The following is a 20,543-nucleotide window of genomic DNA, read 5'->3' on the forward strand; positions in this document are numbered from 1 at the left end:
ACCTACAAACAAAGGCACACCCCTCTGAATGCACAAAGTCGCGACTGTGCGCACACGCACACACAAACGCACCCACAGGGGGATTATCTGTGCAACAGAGTTCTGAACACTGAGAGTGAGGAGGCGTCTGAAGAACTGCACTCATCACCGAAGGATGGAAAGAGCACAGCAGAAAGAAACAAAACACACACACACACACACTTGAATGTGAGCTACCTGTGTGTTGAGCAGCATATTGAACAGCACCTCTCCGTGTCCGTCCTGCGAGGCTGAGCTGACAGCCAGAGCAATGAGAAGGAAGGGGAAATAGAGGAGAGAAGAAAGAACAAAAGGAAAAGGTGAGGAGGAGAGCAGAGGAATAAAGAGCAGAGGAAAAGGGGAGAAAGGAGCAAATCAGATGGAAAGATGAAAGCAGAAGAGAGAGGGAAGATCATTATGAAAGAAACACTAGCAATTCACGACCTTGGCCACAGGGCCCCCAGTTATGTCCTTATTTCACCCAATGGACTTGTATTTATTTTATACCGTTAATGTGGTAGATTTCACACTATTAGCTTCTATCTCCACCCTTTAGTGTGTGAGGAACCCTGCAGGCAGCCAGCTTTGCTCAACTCTCATCTGATCTCCGCAACACGCTGCATGGACAAGCTTAGAGGCTTAGCATACCTCAAGCCGTCTCTTTCATACACTATTAAAGCAACAGGGAGAGTGAGTGTGCATTTATGGGGGTCAGGGCAAGTGTATGTATGTGTGAAGCGGTTACACAGTAGTTTTTTTTTATGTAGCACCCTTTATTGTATTTCGTGGGTCGGCGGTAAGAAGGCTGAACCAGATGCAGAACCATCCTATACATTAATATAACATGATCCCTTACAGGAGAGCTTCAACACGCGAAAACTAAGAATAAATATATTCACAACTGCCTCTACTATTGGTAAGAGATGAAAGCATAAAAAGGTACCTCTGTAAAAGATAATAATCGATAGTTGATAGAAGTGTCTGTCTCTTTTGTTTTTTTTAGACAAAAAATGCCTTTTTTACATCCTGTTTTTTTTTTTTTTTTTTTGTCCATTGATCTTTTTTTGCCATTCAATTTTCCTCTGAGAAATACTTAAAAATCAATACAATAACCTCTGTGCCTGTGTCCGATGAAAATGAAAATGTGCAGCAGAGGTCCTCCTGGCCCCATTAAGTCTGGCTGATTAAGAAATCCAAGATGCATCCATTGCCTTAATGTCCTTCTGTAATTTCCTTTGTTTTTGTCTTTCAGTCAAACAAACCAAAGAAAAAAAAAATCTGTATCTTTTTTTTTTTTCTCCATAAAACCAGAACCTTTTTATAATTTCACACAGCAAACGACTATTCCTGGATATGTCCATCATCGTAGCCCTGTAAAAAAAATTCAACCGGTTAAGCAAATTAAGTTAACTGGATGAGATGATGAAAATGAACAGAACTGCATACAAACAACTCCAATATTGACTGGGTATATTATTATTTTTGGCTCATCCAGGGGAATGCAATTACTCGGCGGGTTTTTGATTAGTCTCAGTCGTCCATCAGCGTCCCATCCATTGGTAGTCAAACCTCTTTGTTTAGATAAATAGATCTGTATTCATAGAAAAATAAGCATTGACCACACTGCTGGCTGTTCATTGCTAAGGCACTTGGCTGTTTTCAGTTACTTCTCTTCTTCTTGCTTTTCTCTGTCTGGTCTCCATCCTAACGTGTCCACCCAGCTCGCTCTAAACTTCGAGGCTGTCACAGTTCACGACTCTGTGTTTGATGATGCTTTGAAGAGCTGGTGTGTTTCACCTCCACGCAGGTCTTTTGAGAGCAATATTATGAGCATCAACGCCCACTACCACCACCATCATGCCGTCTCCCGCTAATTGTGGCGCCGAGTAGAAAAGCCGAGCCTCAGTACTTTAAAAAGAAAAAGAAAAGGATACTGTAGTAGCTGCAGCTGAAGTTTTGCCTCCAGGCAGAGATCTGTGATCAGCTACTCCTTGCCAAAAAACCAACCTATATGCCAGTAGTGGGGAAAATACAAAAAGTGACCTCAGCTCGTTATCCAGGAATAAACATAGCGTGTAGTGTAGTCCCGCTCCCCCACAGGCTCCTCTCAAAGCCAACCTCTGTACAGAAGTCATTGTTACTGAATGATTCACCACCAGAGAGAGAGATGATGAAGAGACAAGAGAAGATGGGTAGCAGGAAGAGGAGGATGAGGAGGGGGAGAAAGAGGAGGCCCGTTAAAACTGGTAAGAGCGGTCTAACACCTCCATGTAGTCTGGTGTGGTCCTCAGTCTGGCTCTCTGCTCTCCAGCTCCCTGTTCGCTCTGACTGCTACCACCTGGAGTGGAGCTCGTGGTGGTGGTGACCACGAGCGTTTGGTCGGGTCTCGTGTCCTGTTTGGAGTCTTGGGGGTGAGGGTAGCGGGGCGGGGGCCTCACATACCTATCTGGCAAATCTCTGAACTCAGGAGTTGGGAGTCTGAAGAGACAGTCCACCAGCTCCACTTTAGGAGTGGGGCCCTGGCTGTCGATTACTGTGGGGCACAGGATGCCGTTCCCGTGGAGGCCAGCGAGTGGTCCCATGGCTCCTGTAACAGTGTTGATGGGTGACGAGGACACCTCCAGAGCCCACTCCCTCTCCTTCTCTGCTGCAGAGCAGTAACCCTCCTCGCACTCTTTCGAAGCTGCAAACGTCTGTTGCTGCTGCGGCCGCTGTTTCACCGCTGCGTCCTGCTCATCTTTGTAGATGGGGTTGCTACACATGTGCGATGCCGCCGCAGGGTTAGGGCCTTTGGCGGCGGCCTCTGGGGGCAGAATGGTGTCGTAGACGTGGTTGTGCTCAGGCGGAGGTAGAGGCGGCGTCTCCGGGAGGCCGTGGTGATGATGATGGTGGTGCGTCTGCTCGGTGAAGATCCCGCACTCCATCTGGATGCCGGCCAAATCCACCTCTCCCTGGCGGCGGAACGGCAGCTTGTCTCTCCTCCTCAGGGCGTAGGCGATTAGTGCTGCAGCCGCAAAGAAAGCAGAGACAAACAACACAAGCAGGCTGAGCACTAAGACCGACAGAGGGATTGAATTCTTCTCCGGAAGGGGATCGACGCCTGAGCCGGGGTAGTCAACCGACACGCCTCTGTCTGCAGCCGTGGAGGTGGCCGTCTGCTCCTCCTGGTCCTGGTCCTCTTGAGGCTCCAGCTCAGGGCATAGCAGCTCCATGGAGAGGGATCGCAGGTCTACACCTTTGGTCTTATCCGGGGAATGGCACACTACCTCTCCCATCACAACCACAGCGCTGAGCCCCTCCAGCCAACGCTTCAGTGGAGCAGCTTCACAGTTGCACTCCCATGGGTTCTGCTGCAGGTCCACCTGGAGAAATACATTAAAAATACAGTGTGTTGTCATTGTGTAGTTATAGTGTAATTACTGGTCTGCCGTGCAGTAGATAATTTCCCTGACTTTGTGCTGAAGAATGGGCCGATGGCTCCGACTCCTATTTAGATGACAACCAGAAAAATGATATCTCTAACCCTTTCCAAGTAATAAGGTTTGGAAAATGAGTTTTTCAGAATTGATATAATGGCTCTCCACACTGACCAGTAGCTCCAAATTATTTTTAAAATATGCATGTGATGAATGCACAGATTATGTAAATACTCTCATTATAGGGTCATCAAAACACTAAAGTGCTTGCATTTACCAGATGATGGTGCCCAGGCTGGATATATCCTCAATATTCAACTCTTCCCAGCAGCGAGGGCTCTCATAGAAAAAAGTTTTGAATAGACACCGCTCAGAGTTTCTATATTAGTGCTTGTTCATAAAACTCACCGGCAGCTTTTCTGTGACGAGCGTGCAAGAGTATCACAGCACTTTGTTTTTAACAGGATGTGATGCAACTCTCCCCTGTGCTATAATCCAATAGGTATGCGTGCAAATCCATTTTCTCATTGCCAGCTATTGATTGTGCGCCTTAAAACAAACTCAAATATTCACTTTGCCGCGCTCTGAAAAGCTTAAAGCAGATTATGCACGAAGGGAATCACTTACATCACGTTGTATTGTCTACAGAACTCATCTGTTCCATATCTTTAGCAATGACATTGGCAATGAAAGCTGATATTCTCTCTGTCACACTTCCAAGCAGCTCGCACAAATGTTGTCATGCTAATTCGGTTAGGCTATCTCCCTGGCTTGCAGGAATAGATGGATGCGTTCCGAGATGATTCAGCATTGCTGTTGTGGGAGCCATGATACAGCTACCTCCTCATGCCTCACACTGAACAACCGGATGCTCCTTCACTTTATTGAAGTTAGCCCACTGTGGGCTTTTTGTGTGGCTTTCATAATAGCGTAATTGCAACTGGAAGGTGAAGAGAAACTATGCTGCAGTTTTCACTCACTCATATTAAAAGTCCACTGAAAAGCATCCACCGCATTACTGTGACGCATCTAGCCTCTAACGCAGCGCGAATGAGCAAAGTGACATTTTAAAGAAACACTGCATGACCAAAGTGTCAGTTTGTTTTTGCTGTTTCATAACTTTCATAATGACAGTCTTACATCTGGTGGAAATTCTTGAAGCATTTTATTGTTTTCTTTCACGCAAATCCCAAAGGCTTTATCCCCTTCTCTTTTCAAAGCATCTGTCCAACACATCCAACACTGTTTACAATTTATACGCCTGGTCACCTAGTGTGCGATTTGCTGTCAACTTGTCAATCACAGCTTGTGTTGTGACAGGAAATTATAGACCCTCAGTTAGCCCGGCAGGTGCGGGGAAAATATGAGCGCATGATACCATTATGCACGTTCTGTGAACACAAAGGCTTGGAGTAAGTCACGTACACTAAATTGACAATAAAAAGTGGCACACTAACCAAACCAGCATTCATTGCTTTAATCCAGCCTGCGATGATATATTGGAAACCCTCTTTTGTCAGAAAATATATTCAGCCTGACTTAAATAAAAGACTGAAATGGCCCTGCTTTAACCGCAGAAGAGCATATTTGCTCTTGTGGGTTTTTATCATTATGACAGAGAGCAAAGATCAGGCAATAATCATCCAAACTTTATTTGAGAGCTACAAAAGAATTCACATCAGGGGAGAAATTCAGAACGTTCTTAGTGAGCTGTGTGCCTTCTAATTGATCACTTTGCCCAAACATCCTGTCAGTCATTAGAATTGCTCCAGTTAGTTCACAGAAATAGAGTCAATACAAGCAGGTTTTGGAAGTTCTGGCGCAGGGATTCTGCTGTAGTCTCTGGTGACGAGACGCCCCTGAGCTTCAGCTTGCCAAGCCTTCTCCATACTGATGAATGGGTTTCATTGTCTTTTGAATAACACACACACAGAGCGGACACGAAAAGACTGAAGAAGAACCTGCAGCATATGCAAAATTGTGTTTATTTTGAAAAACGTGTACATTTAAAATCTGTCTTTACAGCTACAGTGGTAGAGTGTGAGATGCTATGCACAGAAAGCCAAAGAATTATGTCAAAGCACTAACGTATCGATGCTCTCCACTTACACTTCTATATTTCATCAGATTGTGGTATTGAGTGCACTCACACAGATTTTGATTTTATTCTATTTTTTGAAGTGTTGTAATTTATTTTTCATGGTGTGCTCGTGCTCCCTTCATAGACTTCTACCTCAGATAGCGATTTCCTATATTTTCCCGAGCGACTTCAACAACCCCTCGAGAAGGGGCATGAACTTTCTCTATCCAGCTGTTTGTGTTTTATGTAGCTGGAGAGAGAGCGGTAGTAATAGCACAGAGCAAAGAGCAAGAGTTTCTGGTCCACTGAGGCTGGTGTCGGTGAAGAAATTGGCATCTCTGCCTCCGTGTGATTGCTGAACATCAGCGCAACATGGCGAGCCTGGAAAGAAGCCCTTGATCTTTTATTCGGAGGGAAAATAAACACTGTCTTTTAATGCAGCTGTATGAGATATCTTGATTTTGAAATGTGCCGCAAACTGTTATTATGGGGACATGAGGGTCTGAGGAAAAAATAAAATAAAATGAGAAAGAGCACCCAGCGATGGAAGCGGTTCTATCAGCTCTTCCAAACAGACTGTAGACCCTAGAAGAAGAATTTGCTTGTCACAGCTGCTAAAGATAGTTATGGCCATTTATTATATCTCCGTATGTGAACACATTATGGACAAAAATCCCAGTTTCAAGTGCACAGTCACAGCTTCTGTGTTTAAAAAGAATTATAATGGAATTCAGTTTGTTTCTTTTGAAAACTCTTTGACAAAGAACTTAACTTTTTACTACATTAAATCATTTTAATAGCTCTTTGGTAACACTGCCTATGTGTTTAGCTACCTACACATAATTTAATTTGAGTGGCTATTAACACGACATTACTCTTATCAATCCCACCTTTGTTCTATAAGAAATTTCACCTCACAGCGCACCTGCATGAGTTGGCATTTAATGCTAAATCAGAGTACTTAGCCAGTCAATGAGACCAAAGACGTCTTTTGTGCTGAAACAGAAAACACATCTTTTCAGAGCACCGTTTAAAATGATTACAGATGCTTTCACTTTTATTTAAAAAAAGAAAAAAAAATGCCTTTCATGTGCAATTTCAGTTGAAATGCTGGCTTGTATTGCAAGAAAATATAACTTGTTTTCACTTTCATAAACATTCTGACTGCTTGTTATTGTGTTGAGAAGATTCCATATTTACATCTGCAGAAGAAAAAACCCTCTAAATATGAAGCTACAGCTAGAAGAGGCCTGGAAGCAGCTAGCATAGCTCTGTCCAGATAAGCAAATCCACCTACCACCACCTCTAAATCTCTCTAACACTTCACATCTTGTTTCTGTAATCCACACAGAACCAAAGTGTAAAAGCAACAAATGGCCATTTTACAGCTGTTATCGCCGGACAGAGACAGACTTGCTGTTTGTGTTTATATAAGTGAAACATGGCCATGGGCAAGTTTCTTCATTACGGCTGGCAATGACAGGGAAGCGCTGCTCTGCTGCACAATACGTCCTTTGCATTTACTGAGAAAGACATATGTGTTTCTGAACTGTACATATATTATTTCTGGCATCCTCTCAGATACTGAGTCACCTAACTCGAGTTTCTTTTAAGGTTCATCTGCTGTTGAGCTGCTATTCGTTTTCTAGTTAAGAAATCATAAACACCAGAGTGATTTGAATTTTTCTCCCTGGTGTCACGCTAATATTGTTTTTTTGTTTTTTTTAATTACACTGACATCAGCAGGGTATTTTCATATCAGTGTATATAAGTGGGTGTAACTGTATAATCCTGCTCTTGATGGTGACAATGACTCTAAGCTATACATGCTGCTGTTTTATGATTAACAAAATGGACTGCTTTTTACTGCAGCTGCGAGCTAAACCCCGTTTCCATCTGCGTTACCCTTTGATTTTTTTTTTTTCTGTGCAAACTCTGGCTCCAAAAGCACACGCCAGCGCCCAGAAATCCCTCATCCCGAGCTTCAAACAGGCCAGCAGTAAGTCAACAGGTGATATCATTGTCACATTATTTTACGTGGTCTATGGGCAGCCTTAATGTGGCTTTGTCAGAGTAATAACAACCCTGGTAAATGAATGGATTCAATTACTGTGGCACAGATTTGAGGGACTACAATGGTCGTACCACTGAGCTTTATGAATACAGCCCACTGTGTGCTTCCATTTGGTCAATGCTTTAATGCTCTTGGACATCAGAGGTGTATAACAGTGCAAAAGAAAAACCCATAATACACTTTTACATGGCTCCTCCAGCTCCGTGAACTACTGTCGTCCCTTCCTCGAGCAAAGATTTAGAAACAGCCTCTGAACTGCCAGTCTCACCCACACTACCTAGGATCAGGAATTTTGCATGGAGCAAAGAAAAATGGAAATTCACAATGACATTCGGGCTAATCTACACCCACCTTACCTCATTCTACTCGGGCTGTCTAAGAAAAGCCTGGTACACTAAATTTGCTGAAGTGAGAGGAAGCAGGATAATTTAAAAAAAAATGTAACACCTCGCTTTCTGTCCTTATTGGTGCGCTGTGTATAGCAACCAGTCACATAAAGCTGCAGTCAAATGTGCGAGGTAAGCTCTCACAAAAAGCTGGATTTACCACATAACAGCAGTTTATACAGTCTATTTACTGAAAGGTACTTTAATTACAAGCATTCACAAAAACTTGAGAGGTTCAGCTTTCTCCAGTTTAGCTCCTGATTTATTAAGACCACTTATGCAAATCAAGTCAATTGCAATTTTCCAATTAGAATACCTGAGGCGCAACCATAGTCCCACAAGCCACAGCAGAGCCTGCAAAACAACAGACGCTACAGATGACAGAGAAAACTGCAGCTGTGCCAGAGGCCAGGAGACCAGGGGCTGCCAGAAGTTTTTAAACGTGGCCATGGCTTGATCCAAGATTTCAGGTTGTTTTGTTTATTTCATCAAGCTGTGATAATATAATGTGTCTTGGCAATCTATTAGTTCTTTTAATCTCATCGGCTGACATTTGAAATAAATACGCTCTGTATAATTATGCACATTTTTGTGTAGCAAATCAACAGGGGTGATCCAATTCAATAATCTCTATTTTTCCACCCGGCAACTGTCAGTCAGCAAAATACATGTTATTTGGCCTAAATTAGCTGAAAGCCTCATGCCAGGTATCTGACTCATTTGCACACACAGAGGTTAGCAGACCAGAATTGTGTTCTCAAGCATCCACCTGCATCCACACCGCCACAGCCATTCAGTAAATACGGTTAGTAATGTAGTAATTTACACTAACCTGTACCAGTCCGGTGAGGTGTTCAAGCACGCCCTCCATCGGAAGCTGTAGCAGGTGATTGTTTCGAAGGTTTAGGCGGGCTAGATTGACTCTGGAGAATACACCAAGAGGGAGACTCCGCAGCAGGTTGGCATTAAGGAACAATAACTGGAGGGATGGCATGGAGTCGAAAGTGCCGGGATCGACTTCACGGATCTCATTGTACTCAAAATAAAGGTACCTATAGACAGGAGAGAAGATGGCAGTGTCACAGACTTTACAAGCAAAGAGACTATCGGTATGTTGTATCTAAGCTGTATCTCGTCATTTCGTGATGCACTAAGGTCATTTTCCTTTCTGCATAAATTAGTCATTCCTTTTGATGCCTTTTCATACATTTAACTTCCAAGTATGTCCCGCTTCCGTGCATGGCAAACACATCAATGAATATTCATGTCACAAAGTCACACCAGAAATTGGATTTCATCTTCTCATCCCCTGTTCGCAGCCATAAACTGATCACTATCAAATAAAATTGTGTAATTTTGCACTGATGACTACTAACACTGGCCTTTGCGTATCAGATTATCTTGTTAGATCAAATTAAAAGGACTCTTTTTTTTTTAAATAACAGAAATATGTGCAGAGTACAGCTGGAGAATTCTCTGTGCATGCTAGTCATCCAGTAGTGCAATTGCTAGAATAAGTGATGGATCTGGTTTAAATGACTTGTACAGCTCCCTCACCATTAAGTCGCTAACAAAGGCTAACAAGAGGTTAAGAGGTAGACATTTTGAAAAGTCCAGAGAGGATTTTTATTATTGATTAATAGTCAAATAAATGGCTATGGAGATTTTTTTTTCCTGAACCCTGTCTTTAAATATAAAATAGTGGAGCTGAAAGCCAAAAGGCTAAAAGAGGTCTTTGCAGTCTGCTCTGCTGTCTTCCTCACTGTTTAATGACTGACTTTGGATATAGGTTATTAACCAAGGAACTGTCTTATTCTGATGATGACATAAATATGCATCACTCTGACAGTGTGCTTTTATTTTAAGCTTTTCTTATTCTTCAAAAAAGAATCCTGGCAAAAAATCCAAATGTCTCACCGCCTTATCGACACCTCTGTATGCAAATACAACAAAAACCCATTAATTTTCACGTTGTCACTCACACCCAAACTGAAGCATGGCATCAGGCAGCGTGACTAACAAATGACACTTCTGGAAGAGACTGGGCACCTTCCATTTCAATCAAACTCCGGCATAATGGTAATCAAAATGTTCTGCTCTGTGCCGTTCCAGTATTACAGTGAAATTAATTTCCACATACTTATAAACAAATCTCTAAATACCTAAGCTGATGAGGTTTTAATTAATATGTATGTCTGAAGTGAATAGAAGTAAATGGTGTGACTGATCCAAAAGGTTCTTACCTTAGATTCTGCAATCCTAGAAACATGTGGGGGCTCAGCCTCTCCAGATTGTTTCCGTTCAGGTAGAGGCTCCTCAGGCTCGTCAGGCTGGAAAAAGCGCCCTCCTGAAGGTACGAGATGCGGTTGTTCCCCAGGTGAAGCATGTCGAGGCTGGAGAAGTTCCAGAAGTCTGTGCGGTAGATCCTCTGTATTAAATTTCCACTCAGGTAGAGCTTGCGGCCGTTGAGAGGCCGAGGTGTGAGCTGGGACACATTGAGGAAGCCATTCTCTTTGCAGTTGACGGTGAGACCCAGGTCAGTTATGTGCAGGTTGCAAGTACAGCCCAGGGGACAGATGATGGGAATAGGGGGCCGTGTTTGGTAACCAGCCACCGGGGGATTCTGGTTGGGCATCAGACTGCGTGGCGTGGGGGATGTTCTGGAGGGTCGAGGCCTTTTAGTCGGCCTTGGGTGCCTCTCCCTGTCTTTACGCTCTGCAGAGGAAGAGGATGACGAAGTGGAGGAAGTATGTGTGTTCTGGCGGGAGCCGTGCACCATAGAGGAGGGCTTAGTTGGTCTGACTCGCCCAGGTTGGTGTTTAGAGTTAGGGGGCAAATGCTGGGGTTGTGATCCTGCTGATGGACCACTCCCCACTGCTTGCAGCTCTTTATCTGGCAGGTCGGCACACAGTTCTTTGCGGGGGATTTCCCTCAGGTCTTTACCGTGAAGGTGGAAGGGATACTCGCATGTAACATCCCCAACTACCGCCGTGTAGGGAATCTGACCCAGCCACTGCTGTAACTGCACTGCCTCGCAGCCGCAGTTCCAGGGATTCTCCTCCAGCTGTATCTCCATCAGGGAGCGGCCAACGTACTCCAGGGTCCCAGCATATGCCAGGCTCTTCAGACGGTTTCCCCGCAGGTCCAGATGAGTCAGAGACACGGATCTGGTACAGGAGGAGGAGGGATATAGTTTGCTAGTTCACATGAAAGGACACTGTTATAGTAAAATAAAATTCACACATTCCATCACAGAGGAGCCAGCATTTTATCTGATGATTAATCCATCTCTGATGATATGAAATAGTATGCCACAGGAACATTAATTCAGCAGTACAGCGTGACTAATTGTGTCAGACACTGATATTTCTACAGATCAGTCCTGGCATAATTTAAAAGCTCTGCAGTAAAATAATCAGAATCCAACCTGAACAGATGAGGAGGCAAGTTAGGGATGAGGTTGTCATTCAGGATGAGAACACGAAGCTTGTAGAGGAACCTCAGAGCACCGCTATCAATTCGTTTGATCACGTTGTAGTCGGCCTGCAGGTAAGAAAGAAAAGATGTGACGAATGAGTAATTGCTCGAATTGGAAAGTAAACTCAACTGAGAGCTCTCCGTTTGCAAAAATGCACAGAGATTTTGAGGAGATCCTTTCACACAGGCCACCTGCTAGCCATTGATTATTTCTGTCACAGCTATCTATAGTAATCCTGGACAAATTTGTCAATAATTAAGTCAATCGTGGATAATCAACACGGATTAACTCTTCGGGACTACCTGGAGGTATTCCAGAGCCTCTAAGCCGGCGAAGGTGTCATTTCTGAAAACCTCCAGCTTGTTCTCGTGGAGGTACAGACGTCTCAGTTTGGCGAGCCCGTGGAATGCTCCCACTCGGATGTCCTGGAGAGCATTGTTGCCAAGGTTTATCGACACTGCGTTGCCAAGGTGCTGAAACCCGTTGCTATAGAGACGCCTTAGAGAGTTCCTCTGGAGGTTGAGTTTGAAAGGGCGGACCCATGACTGTGACACCTGAATGATTAATTAGAGGTCTGATTAGTTATCTTATTAATTACATAAATTTAGCAGTTAGAAACAGCCCTAAGCCACATTAGAGGCAGGATATTAGACTGGGAGATATATTAGATAATAAGATAAGTGACAGCGCAGTAAAGTGCAGCTCCACATGCGTGGCCAGACAAATGATGAAGAAAGCCATACCTGGCTGGCATTTGTGAAGCCCCGCCCATCGCAGTGCACGTGTAGCACACCTTCTTTGACCTCGCACGTGCACGGCTCGAAGCACGGCTCGTCCACTTCTTCCTCGGAGTTGTCCACGAGAGGGGTGTGTGTGGAGGTGGGGGTAGGGGTGGGGGTGTGCGACGCCTGGGAGAGACGCGCACACCCCAGGGCCACCGCCAGAGTGACCCACTGCATCCTCCTGCTTCTCCCTCTCAGCTCAACAGCCTGCGGCTACAGCCCGGCATCACGCCTTCACCGCACTGCACGGTGAGGCAAACGCACACACAATCGCACAAACGCATTGTTAACAGAGGGCAAACAGCCAGGGAGGCAGCAGCAAAAGTCAGTTCAGGATGAATCAGATGGATGATACATCAGAGGCATACTAAAGCAGTCAGAAAATAAATGTTAAATCACACAGAGTGTAGTGTCATGGGGACGGAACAGCATTATAGTGGAATGAAGCTGTACAGGAAGGCCACAGTATGATATGATAGCCGTCAACCATGTATGCATGTGCTTGTATTCATAACAGGAAAACAAGGCTTAGAGGGTTTACAAAACCAGGACAAACTGATTTCAACACAAAACAACAGGCTGAAGAATCTCTCAGCTGCTACAATGTCTCTTTTGAATTAAAAATTCAAATGTTGACATTGAAAATGCAAAACAAAGGCACGCACGTGGGCTAGTTCACCTGTGAATCACGTTTTATCCTTTTTCCGAGTGGCTTTCTGAGTGCTGGGGTAGGGGGTGGGCAAAGCTTGTGATGAATGTATTCATCTGTGTTTTCAAATGCCGGGTGAAGCCGAAATGTCACGCATGTGTTATTTTAATGTATGCAATATGAATATGGGTGAATGCAAATCAGACTCATAACGCTTCTGTCTAATGAACTGCTCCATTTAATAAGATGAATGGCAATCAAGAGAACAGAAGGATGAGGCACAAAATACCCCATATTATCAATCAGAAAAATACGTTGGGTTATCAACAGCCATCGAGTCCTGTCATAATCATTATTGTGATAATGACAGTGGAGTGAAAAGCTTTGCTGCAAAATCAAAACTCTTCAAAAAAAATTTCAAAAGGTGGGGGTGGTGTGAATCAGTGCGACGACAGGCAGGGACGTGAACTGACGGCGATAGCGATGATGGTCGTGACGATGATGAGAGCGGCGCGGTAATAACAAGAGAATGAGTTGCAGAACTCCTGGCACAACAACAAAGACAAGAAAAGCGAAAAACAGCTGAGATTGTGAGTGCTGCACGGGGATATTTCCTCTCGAGTCTTAATGAGATCTAAATTGGATAAAGCATCTCGATCTGCTCATACAGTGTTGAACACTGCCATGCGAAATGCAATAATGATCATGATGGTATGGTAGCTGTAATCATACAGCAATAATCTAGCATCAGCGAGTTAGACAAGGAGGCAGGAGTGAAAACATCACCGCCCGGGAGAGGAAGAGCAATCACGAAGATGATTATGACGGGGAAAAGATGAAGGGAGAGGTAGAAATGAGAAGAGGAGGAGGAGGAGGAGGAGGAAAAATGGGAACAAGGGGAAGGGAAGGAGTAAAGGAGAGGCAGACATATAAAGGAGGGGTAATGTGCAGAGAGTAGGTACAAAAGAAGAGGAAATGGGTGAGGTGGGAGAGAAGAGTGGGATTGCATAAGCAGCAAGAAGTCAGTCAAGGCTGCCACTCAGGATGAGAGCTCACAGTGAAACAGCTGAAATCTGATATTGATTACATCAAAGCCCTCCTCTTGCCCTGTACACAATGTACGCCCGCCTCACAGAGAAACTGTGCTGGAGCCAAGTTTCATGCGTGTGTGTTGCACACAATGTGAGAAAGGTCAAACCATATCCAAAAAGTAGGCTTTTATAGCCTGCCAAGTACAGAAACAGGTAGCTAGACACGTGTAGATGAGTGTGAGCTTTCATAACAAACCAGTGTAATGCTGCAATACTTGTTGGAAAACCTCACGATTTTAAAGGAAGAAAGCATAAGGAGAAGTGAAAAACAGTCATCAGTGTATGAAAGTGTTCAGAGCATCTGTGCTTCACAGGAGAAAACAGGCTTACATGCTCAACAGTTTTGGACAAATTGGAAAACAATACAAAATACTGCCCATTCAGAGTCCCACTGGGTCTTCAGTCTAGATATGTATTGTTTATTATTGGACCGTGGCCCCCCTGTATAGAGGAGATCAATACAGAGTCCAGATAGACCACTGGGATCCATCCTGTTAGGAGTCTGCTTTAGTGGATGGGCATCTCTACCTAATGAGAAGAAACACAGTCAAGCCTCTTTCTCCAATCAGCCGAGTGGACTAGTCAGCAGTCGGCATAGCTCTGCATCATTATGGTAACAAGAAACGAAAGGACTTAAGCACTGACTGGTGGCAGCCCAGAACTCTGCCTGTGCTTCTGCGTGCGTCTGTCTCTGTCCTTCTGTCTTCATGTCCATCTGAAAACCGTCCTGACACAGGTGTGGCTTCCCTCCCTGTCTTTCTTTAGTCTCTCTGAGTTTTTTTTTTTCTTCTCACTCTCCCCTCTCCTCCAGACCTGCACACTGACGCAAGCGAACCAGAGATGACAGTCACTGCTTATTCTTCACCATATTATTCATGTCACATAATTCCAGTCTCTATCTCTCTGTCCTCTCTGTCCGTCAGAATACACACTCACCAAGCTTCACACCGGCTTTTACATGGGCCCCTGCTCTCAGCACAGATCTGCACTATCAGGCAAGCAGCAGCATCACTGATCAAATGTATGGGGATATGAGCCTGGATAGCTCACAGCCTTTCAAGAAAATCAATTAGCCCCTAACATTACGCACACAAATTGTAATAGTTAGAATAATTAAGGCATGACCAATTAAACAGCCTAGTCATTAACAGAACCTATTAAGACATTTACCAGGCTATGTATGAAAATCCTTGGCAGAGCAACGCAATCCAATTGCATTCCTCATTGTCTGTCTCTCCTCACCAGCCTCTCTGATCCACACAGCGACGCTTAGCAGAGCAGGGATGCGGGTAATACTCACTCAGTCCGCCGCCAAAGAATTAGAGAACGACCGAGAAAACACTTTAGAGGCTGACTGTCGACATGTCGTTCACATTCAGCCGCACTCTTCTCCCTCTCTCTCTCGCTCCCTCTCTCCTCTCCTGTAGCGGCTGAGGCGGATGGGGAGGGAGGGGGGACCAGAGCGGGTGGGGGGGGAGAGACGTGATAAGACTGCAATGAGGTGGAGGATAAAAACCGGGAGAGAGAGAGAGCTAGAGAGAGAGAGGAAAAGAGGGGAAAAAAACGATTGGCTTTAGGATGCAGGTCCGCTTCTCCACAGTGCAGCCCGTGGGAGCTGCGGCACTGGTCTGCTGAACAGACGTGCAATGCGCGGAGTTGTAACCTGGGCGTAATAATGGAGAATCCTCTCCTCATCTCAAAGACAACTAGGTAATTCATAGAAGGGAGGGGAAAAGAGGGGGGCAGGCGCCGGAATTAATCATGCAATAAGGCGGCTGCCCTGCTAGTTTTTATATGAGGCCAAAGCGCGCAGGGTGGGTTCCTCCTCACCAGAGGAGCCAGTTCAGTTCCTCATCATAAACAGATTACAGGAGACACAACAGAGTCACAGACAATGGGCCCCATAAACTTTCTCCTCACGTTGCCCGGTTACGCATCCCGGTAAAAAAAAAAAAAAAAAAAAAAAATACCCCGACTGTTCAGCTATACCGACAATAATTTATAATCTCATTAGTTTATTCATCTCTCCTCTCTTGCCCTTAAGCACCGACGGATTTCGTGAAACCGGTGTGTGTTACCATGGCGACTCGTGCCAGCTGGCTTTCGTCGTGCGCGCGCGCGCGCTCGAGGACGCACACACGCGCACACAAACACGGTACCGGTCGGGAAAACTGTGGTGACTTCTATGAGGGGGGCCGCAGCGGAGATTACAGCGAGACCCAGAAGTTTGTGCGCGGCCTACATCAAAACACCTGTCCTGCCAAACGGGGGTGGTGGGCGCAACAGATGCCGCCCAGATCGAGAGCAATGAAGCCCCCCTACCAACGCTGAATTGAGCTCCCCACATCAGCTAATCACAGCCTGCTAGGTGGCTGATGCTCCATCGATACTTTCTCTAAGTGGCGGCTATGGAGCCCCCGTGAAGCCCGGCGTCTCCAGCGGACCAAGGGGAGGGTCTCAATAAAACACCCCATGGTGCCATGGTTTTGAAAACACGCATTCAAAAGCGTTCAACTATCAGTCAGCCGGTTTCATGGCTATAGGAAAAGATTTAATAACAACATGTCTTCCACATTACTGAGCTGAAAGTTCAATTTTCAGTTCAATTTCACATTGATTTCAGCGTGCATTAAGGTGAATAACCTTGAGGAAATGGAGAGGTGCATTTCTCCCTTAGTGCTCTCTTTCCTCTCTCTCTCTCTTTCTCTCTCTCCTTACAGGAGTAAAGATTGGGGGGGGGGGGGGGGGTCCTCTGGAGATTCCTATCAGAAACAGTAAGACGGTTCCAGTAATATCAGGGAGATGTAGATGATGGTTATAGATTTCAGGGCTCTCAGGTGCATTAGTCTGTATTACAGCTTCCCCACAAGGCTACTTAACGCTCACTCGCAATGGAAACAGGCTGGCTGATGCGGGGCATGTATGCACAGCCACATGAACACATGCATTCGTGGGGATTGCTTACTGAGGCATGCACACATTTAATTCGCCTACACCATGCAGGGATGCTTGTGTTTATAAATAAGCTTCAATCACGCATGGGGTTTTTGTCCTGAGATATTACTGTAATCTCTGTGACAGGGGTAATGTGATGCCAGACCTGGGGTTATTACTGTCCACCTCAGGGCAGAATGCTGCCCGTGATGGAGAATTTGGGAGAAAAACACTCTTTTCTCACAGAGGTGTTGTTGTTGAACCGTGGAGGCTCCCTAAATTAAGAAAACAAACGGAGAGGAACTGAGTGAAGATGGTTATCAGGCACCATCAGATACCTGTGTGTCTGTTCTCTGGGGGCAGGAGCCGCTCTGAGCACATAAAGTACTTTTTTAGAGTGTTGACGGGGCCTCTAAAGTAGGGGATCTATTTATACTGGCCTAGTGCTGTCTATGGAGCTGTCCAGTGTTGAAATGGATGGGGAGTCATGCTGTTTCATTTGAGCCACTTCTCCTTTCTTCCTCCTCCGCTTGCTCCTTCTCCAAAGGCTTTCCCTTCCTCTCATGTGAATTATTTTCTGTCAGAGCATACTTTTCCTTATTCCTTATTTAATACACATCTTTTCTTCCTTCCTTTCCTTCTCTCTCCCCTTCTTTCCTCGTTACTCTCTTACTTTGATTCTCCTGTGGGCTCTTGTCAATTCAGTCTGGTTTACTTGCTTTGATTTCTTCCTCCTTTGTTTTCCTCTCCCTGCTCACTCCATCTTTCTTTCCACCGAGGACACATCACACAAAGTGGTCATCCCAGTTTTTGCAGCTCTTTCCAATTATGCCTTTGCTCATGCGATCTCCGGCAGGACTGGCTTCCGTGCGTGAGGGCACACAAACTCAAGACTTAAGAACGAGCACCAACAAGAATAAGGACGCAGATTATTCCTTGGTCGAAAGAGCTCCTTAAAGCTACATCTTGCTCACATAGCGTTGAGTCGTCCCCAAACACGTGTTTGAGTTTCACTGGGGCCTGCACTGCCCCCTAGTCTCTGCTTACTCAATGCGATGAGGCAATCAGAGATGCAGGCAGAAGTATCATGCACTCTGTGGCAGGATGTGGAAAGCAAGTGAAAGAGAAGAGGGACAGAAGGAGCGAAAAAGGGAATAAAACAAGCTGAGTGTGGGAGGGAGACAGTGAGCATTTTGGGTAAGGTTGTGAGGGTTGGCTGAACATGTAAAGGGGGGAGTGCAAGAGGGAGCCAACAGATAGACGGAATAGGTATTTGGAAGGAGGGGGAGGATGGCCAGGAGGGCAGGTGGTTCTGTCATTAGCTCCAGATTAAAGCAGAGGGCAACTCCAAAGGCCTCACCTCTGATTCACACAGTAGTACTGCAGGCAAGGACAAGCCTCCCGGGAGACATAGCACACACACACACACACACACACACACGCATGCTGGAGACACGGCAGTGATTCAAAGGATTACTCACAGGCTCACGAACACACACATAAACACACACATAAACACACACGTATAGGCATATATAAAACCACCACCCCTCCCCATCCTCATTTACACACGAGATACACCGTGACTCACGAGAACATGCAGACTCCCACACACATGCAAACAGTCATGCCACACACACATTCTCACACACACACACACACACACACACACACACACACACACACACACACACACACACACACACACACACACACACACATCATTGAACTAATTAATCAAATCTCCTGTTTTAATTAGGATTCAAATCAGTTGCTATGGGAACCTTGCCCTCTCAGAGTCTTAAGGTAAAGGCTGCTGCTGCTGCTTCCCGTGACTCAAGGAAGGTGTCCGAGGGGGACACATTCATATTACCTATGTTGATTCAGCTGGCTGCATTCTACATTCCATTTTCACGCAGTCACATTTTGCGGGGGAGGCCTGAGGTGCCCGATGTGAACTTCAATTTGGGCTCAGTCATACAGAGGGACCAAAAAAAGGCGGAAAATTATGATGGCTCACGTTGCAGCCAAACGAATACAATATATTTTACCAGGAAAAGGCCATGTGTGTTAGCGTTAAAGGTGAGGTTCACAGTCTGTGGACGCCCGTCCAATCGATCACCAGCTCAAGCCTGCCATTTTTGCTCTGAAAGTTTTCGCATGGAGACACACATAAAGGCACTTTCACAGAGTTTCTAATACGGTGCTTATCCTTGCTATTACCACGGCCTTGCAATTTTGGGTGAGCAATCGCTTTGTGCTCACATGCCTTGTCCCAGTGACAGTGTTTTCACAGAGGCTCCATTAGTGATCAGTAGGATTTGTTTGTGAAAATCGCTGTCAGAAGAATCAATATTCCTGCATTTGCGTTAATACTATCCAGACAGAGGAAATATTTATTCAGTGACTAATTCCTGAGGTCTAATTAAAGCAGTGTGCATGCTTTAGTGTTAACACTGTTTCATCTCACAAGCTGATAGACTCTTATCTTAAAAGACTGGATGAGAGAGCTCAAAGTGTAGCGGAATCATGGCGCCTTCATCTGTCCAGAGAGCCTTAATATCAACTCAGGTGAAGGCCGGACCTGATGAATTAAAAGAGGAGAGGATGCCAAGTGAAGCCATTAGGATCCAGGAACTCAGGCGTGTGTCTGGCTCGCCGGTTGTCATGGTTGCGGTGTTTATCACCTCTTTCTGCCGACAGAAGCCCAGGGGCAAATCAGATTGGCTTCAGACAGGGAGGAAAAGAGAGAGTTGGTGAGTGAGGGGGAGGACATATTGGCACAGCGGAGGGGGGGGAAATGCCAACACGCTGCTGAGTGAAGGCCGAGGAGGAGCGCTGGACAAATGTCAACGTGGCTTATTCATAGGATGATGCTTTTAACTCTTTGACTGTGACATAACGTTTGAAGTAAAGGTATATTAGACCAATTCAGTAAACCCTCGCTTTAGGTCTTTTTGTTAACATACCCAAATGCTGTAATGTGGGGAAATAAAACTTTCTTTTTTCCCCCTCTTGTTATCTTCTCATCTGTTGTGGTAAGTATCTCCCTGCAAATGTGCTGAATGCATTAATGCACATCTTAAAAGCTCTTGGCATTTGATGAAAACAACACTAAAGGATAGTCCTCTAATGGAAGTCTTAAAGCTAGATAAACCTCAAGGATCTGGAGTAAATCCCCCCCCCCCCCCTGCCCCCCTATCCCCCGTGGCCTGTGCCTGCCACCTAGTGGTCCCTAACCCAATGATCCATATGTGAAGACTTCACAAGTGCAACCTGTGTGGTGAGGCAGTTTTTCTGAAGTACAGATACTATTATTATTATGTCACTAGCTGACAAGACAGCATTCACTTCAAAGAGCTCTGAGAGTTCATGTTGCATGAGGAGATGAGAAACTAAGACATTTACCTGTTATGACAAGCGGCCGGTAAGATATATTATCAATCTATTGGTCATAATCATAAACAGATGTCTGTTTGCATCCAGGTGGCTGCCTGTCGTTGCCCGTCCAGGGCCTGAAGCTTGTTACAACGTAACCGCTCCTGACTGCTCAGCGCACACGTGTTGACACCCAAACCACGCCTCCTTGTCTCTAGAGCCAATCATCGGCCGTCATAGTTCAGCGCGTCTTCCTC

The 20,543-nt window shown here is 45.3% G+C and overlaps 1 protein-coding gene across 3 annotated transcripts; it reads right to left on the minus strand.

Annotated features, from left to right (window-relative positions):
* Positions 1-1,044: 1,044 nt before the first annotated feature.
* On the minus strand, positions 1,045-20,467 carry LOC113011806 (SLIT and NTRK-like protein 3). Of its 3 annotated transcripts, none has more exons than XM_026151575.1 (7): positions 20,317-20,467; positions 12,196-12,476; positions 11,755-12,006; positions 11,402-11,517; positions 10,218-11,141; positions 8,807-9,026; positions 1,045-3,380 (listed from the first exon to the last, which is right to left on the minus strand). In XM_026151575.1, exons 2-7 carry the CDS (start codon positions 12,409-12,411, stop codon positions 2,256-2,258), a joined length of 2,853 nt encoding a protein of 950 aa, XP_026007360.1. In that variant the 5' UTR covers positions 12,412-12,476; positions 20,317-20,467; the 3' UTR covers positions 1,045-2,255. The 3 variants fall into 3 exon arrangements, with proteins under 3 accessions (XP_026007360.1, XP_026007359.1, XP_026007358.1); XM_026151574.1 differs by lacking the exon at positions 20,317-20,467 and adding an exon at positions 15,275-15,405; XM_026151573.1 differs by lacking the exon at positions 20,317-20,467 and adding an exon at positions 15,145-15,405.
* Between the last annotated feature and the right edge of the window lie 76 nt (positions 20,468-20,543).

Source organism: Astatotilapia calliptera, chromosome 19, assembly GCF_900246225.1.
Source record: "Astatotilapia calliptera chromosome 19, fAstCal1.2, whole genome shotgun sequence".
NCBI lineage: Eukaryota > Metazoa > Chordata > Actinopteri > Cichliformes > Cichlidae > Astatotilapia > Astatotilapia calliptera.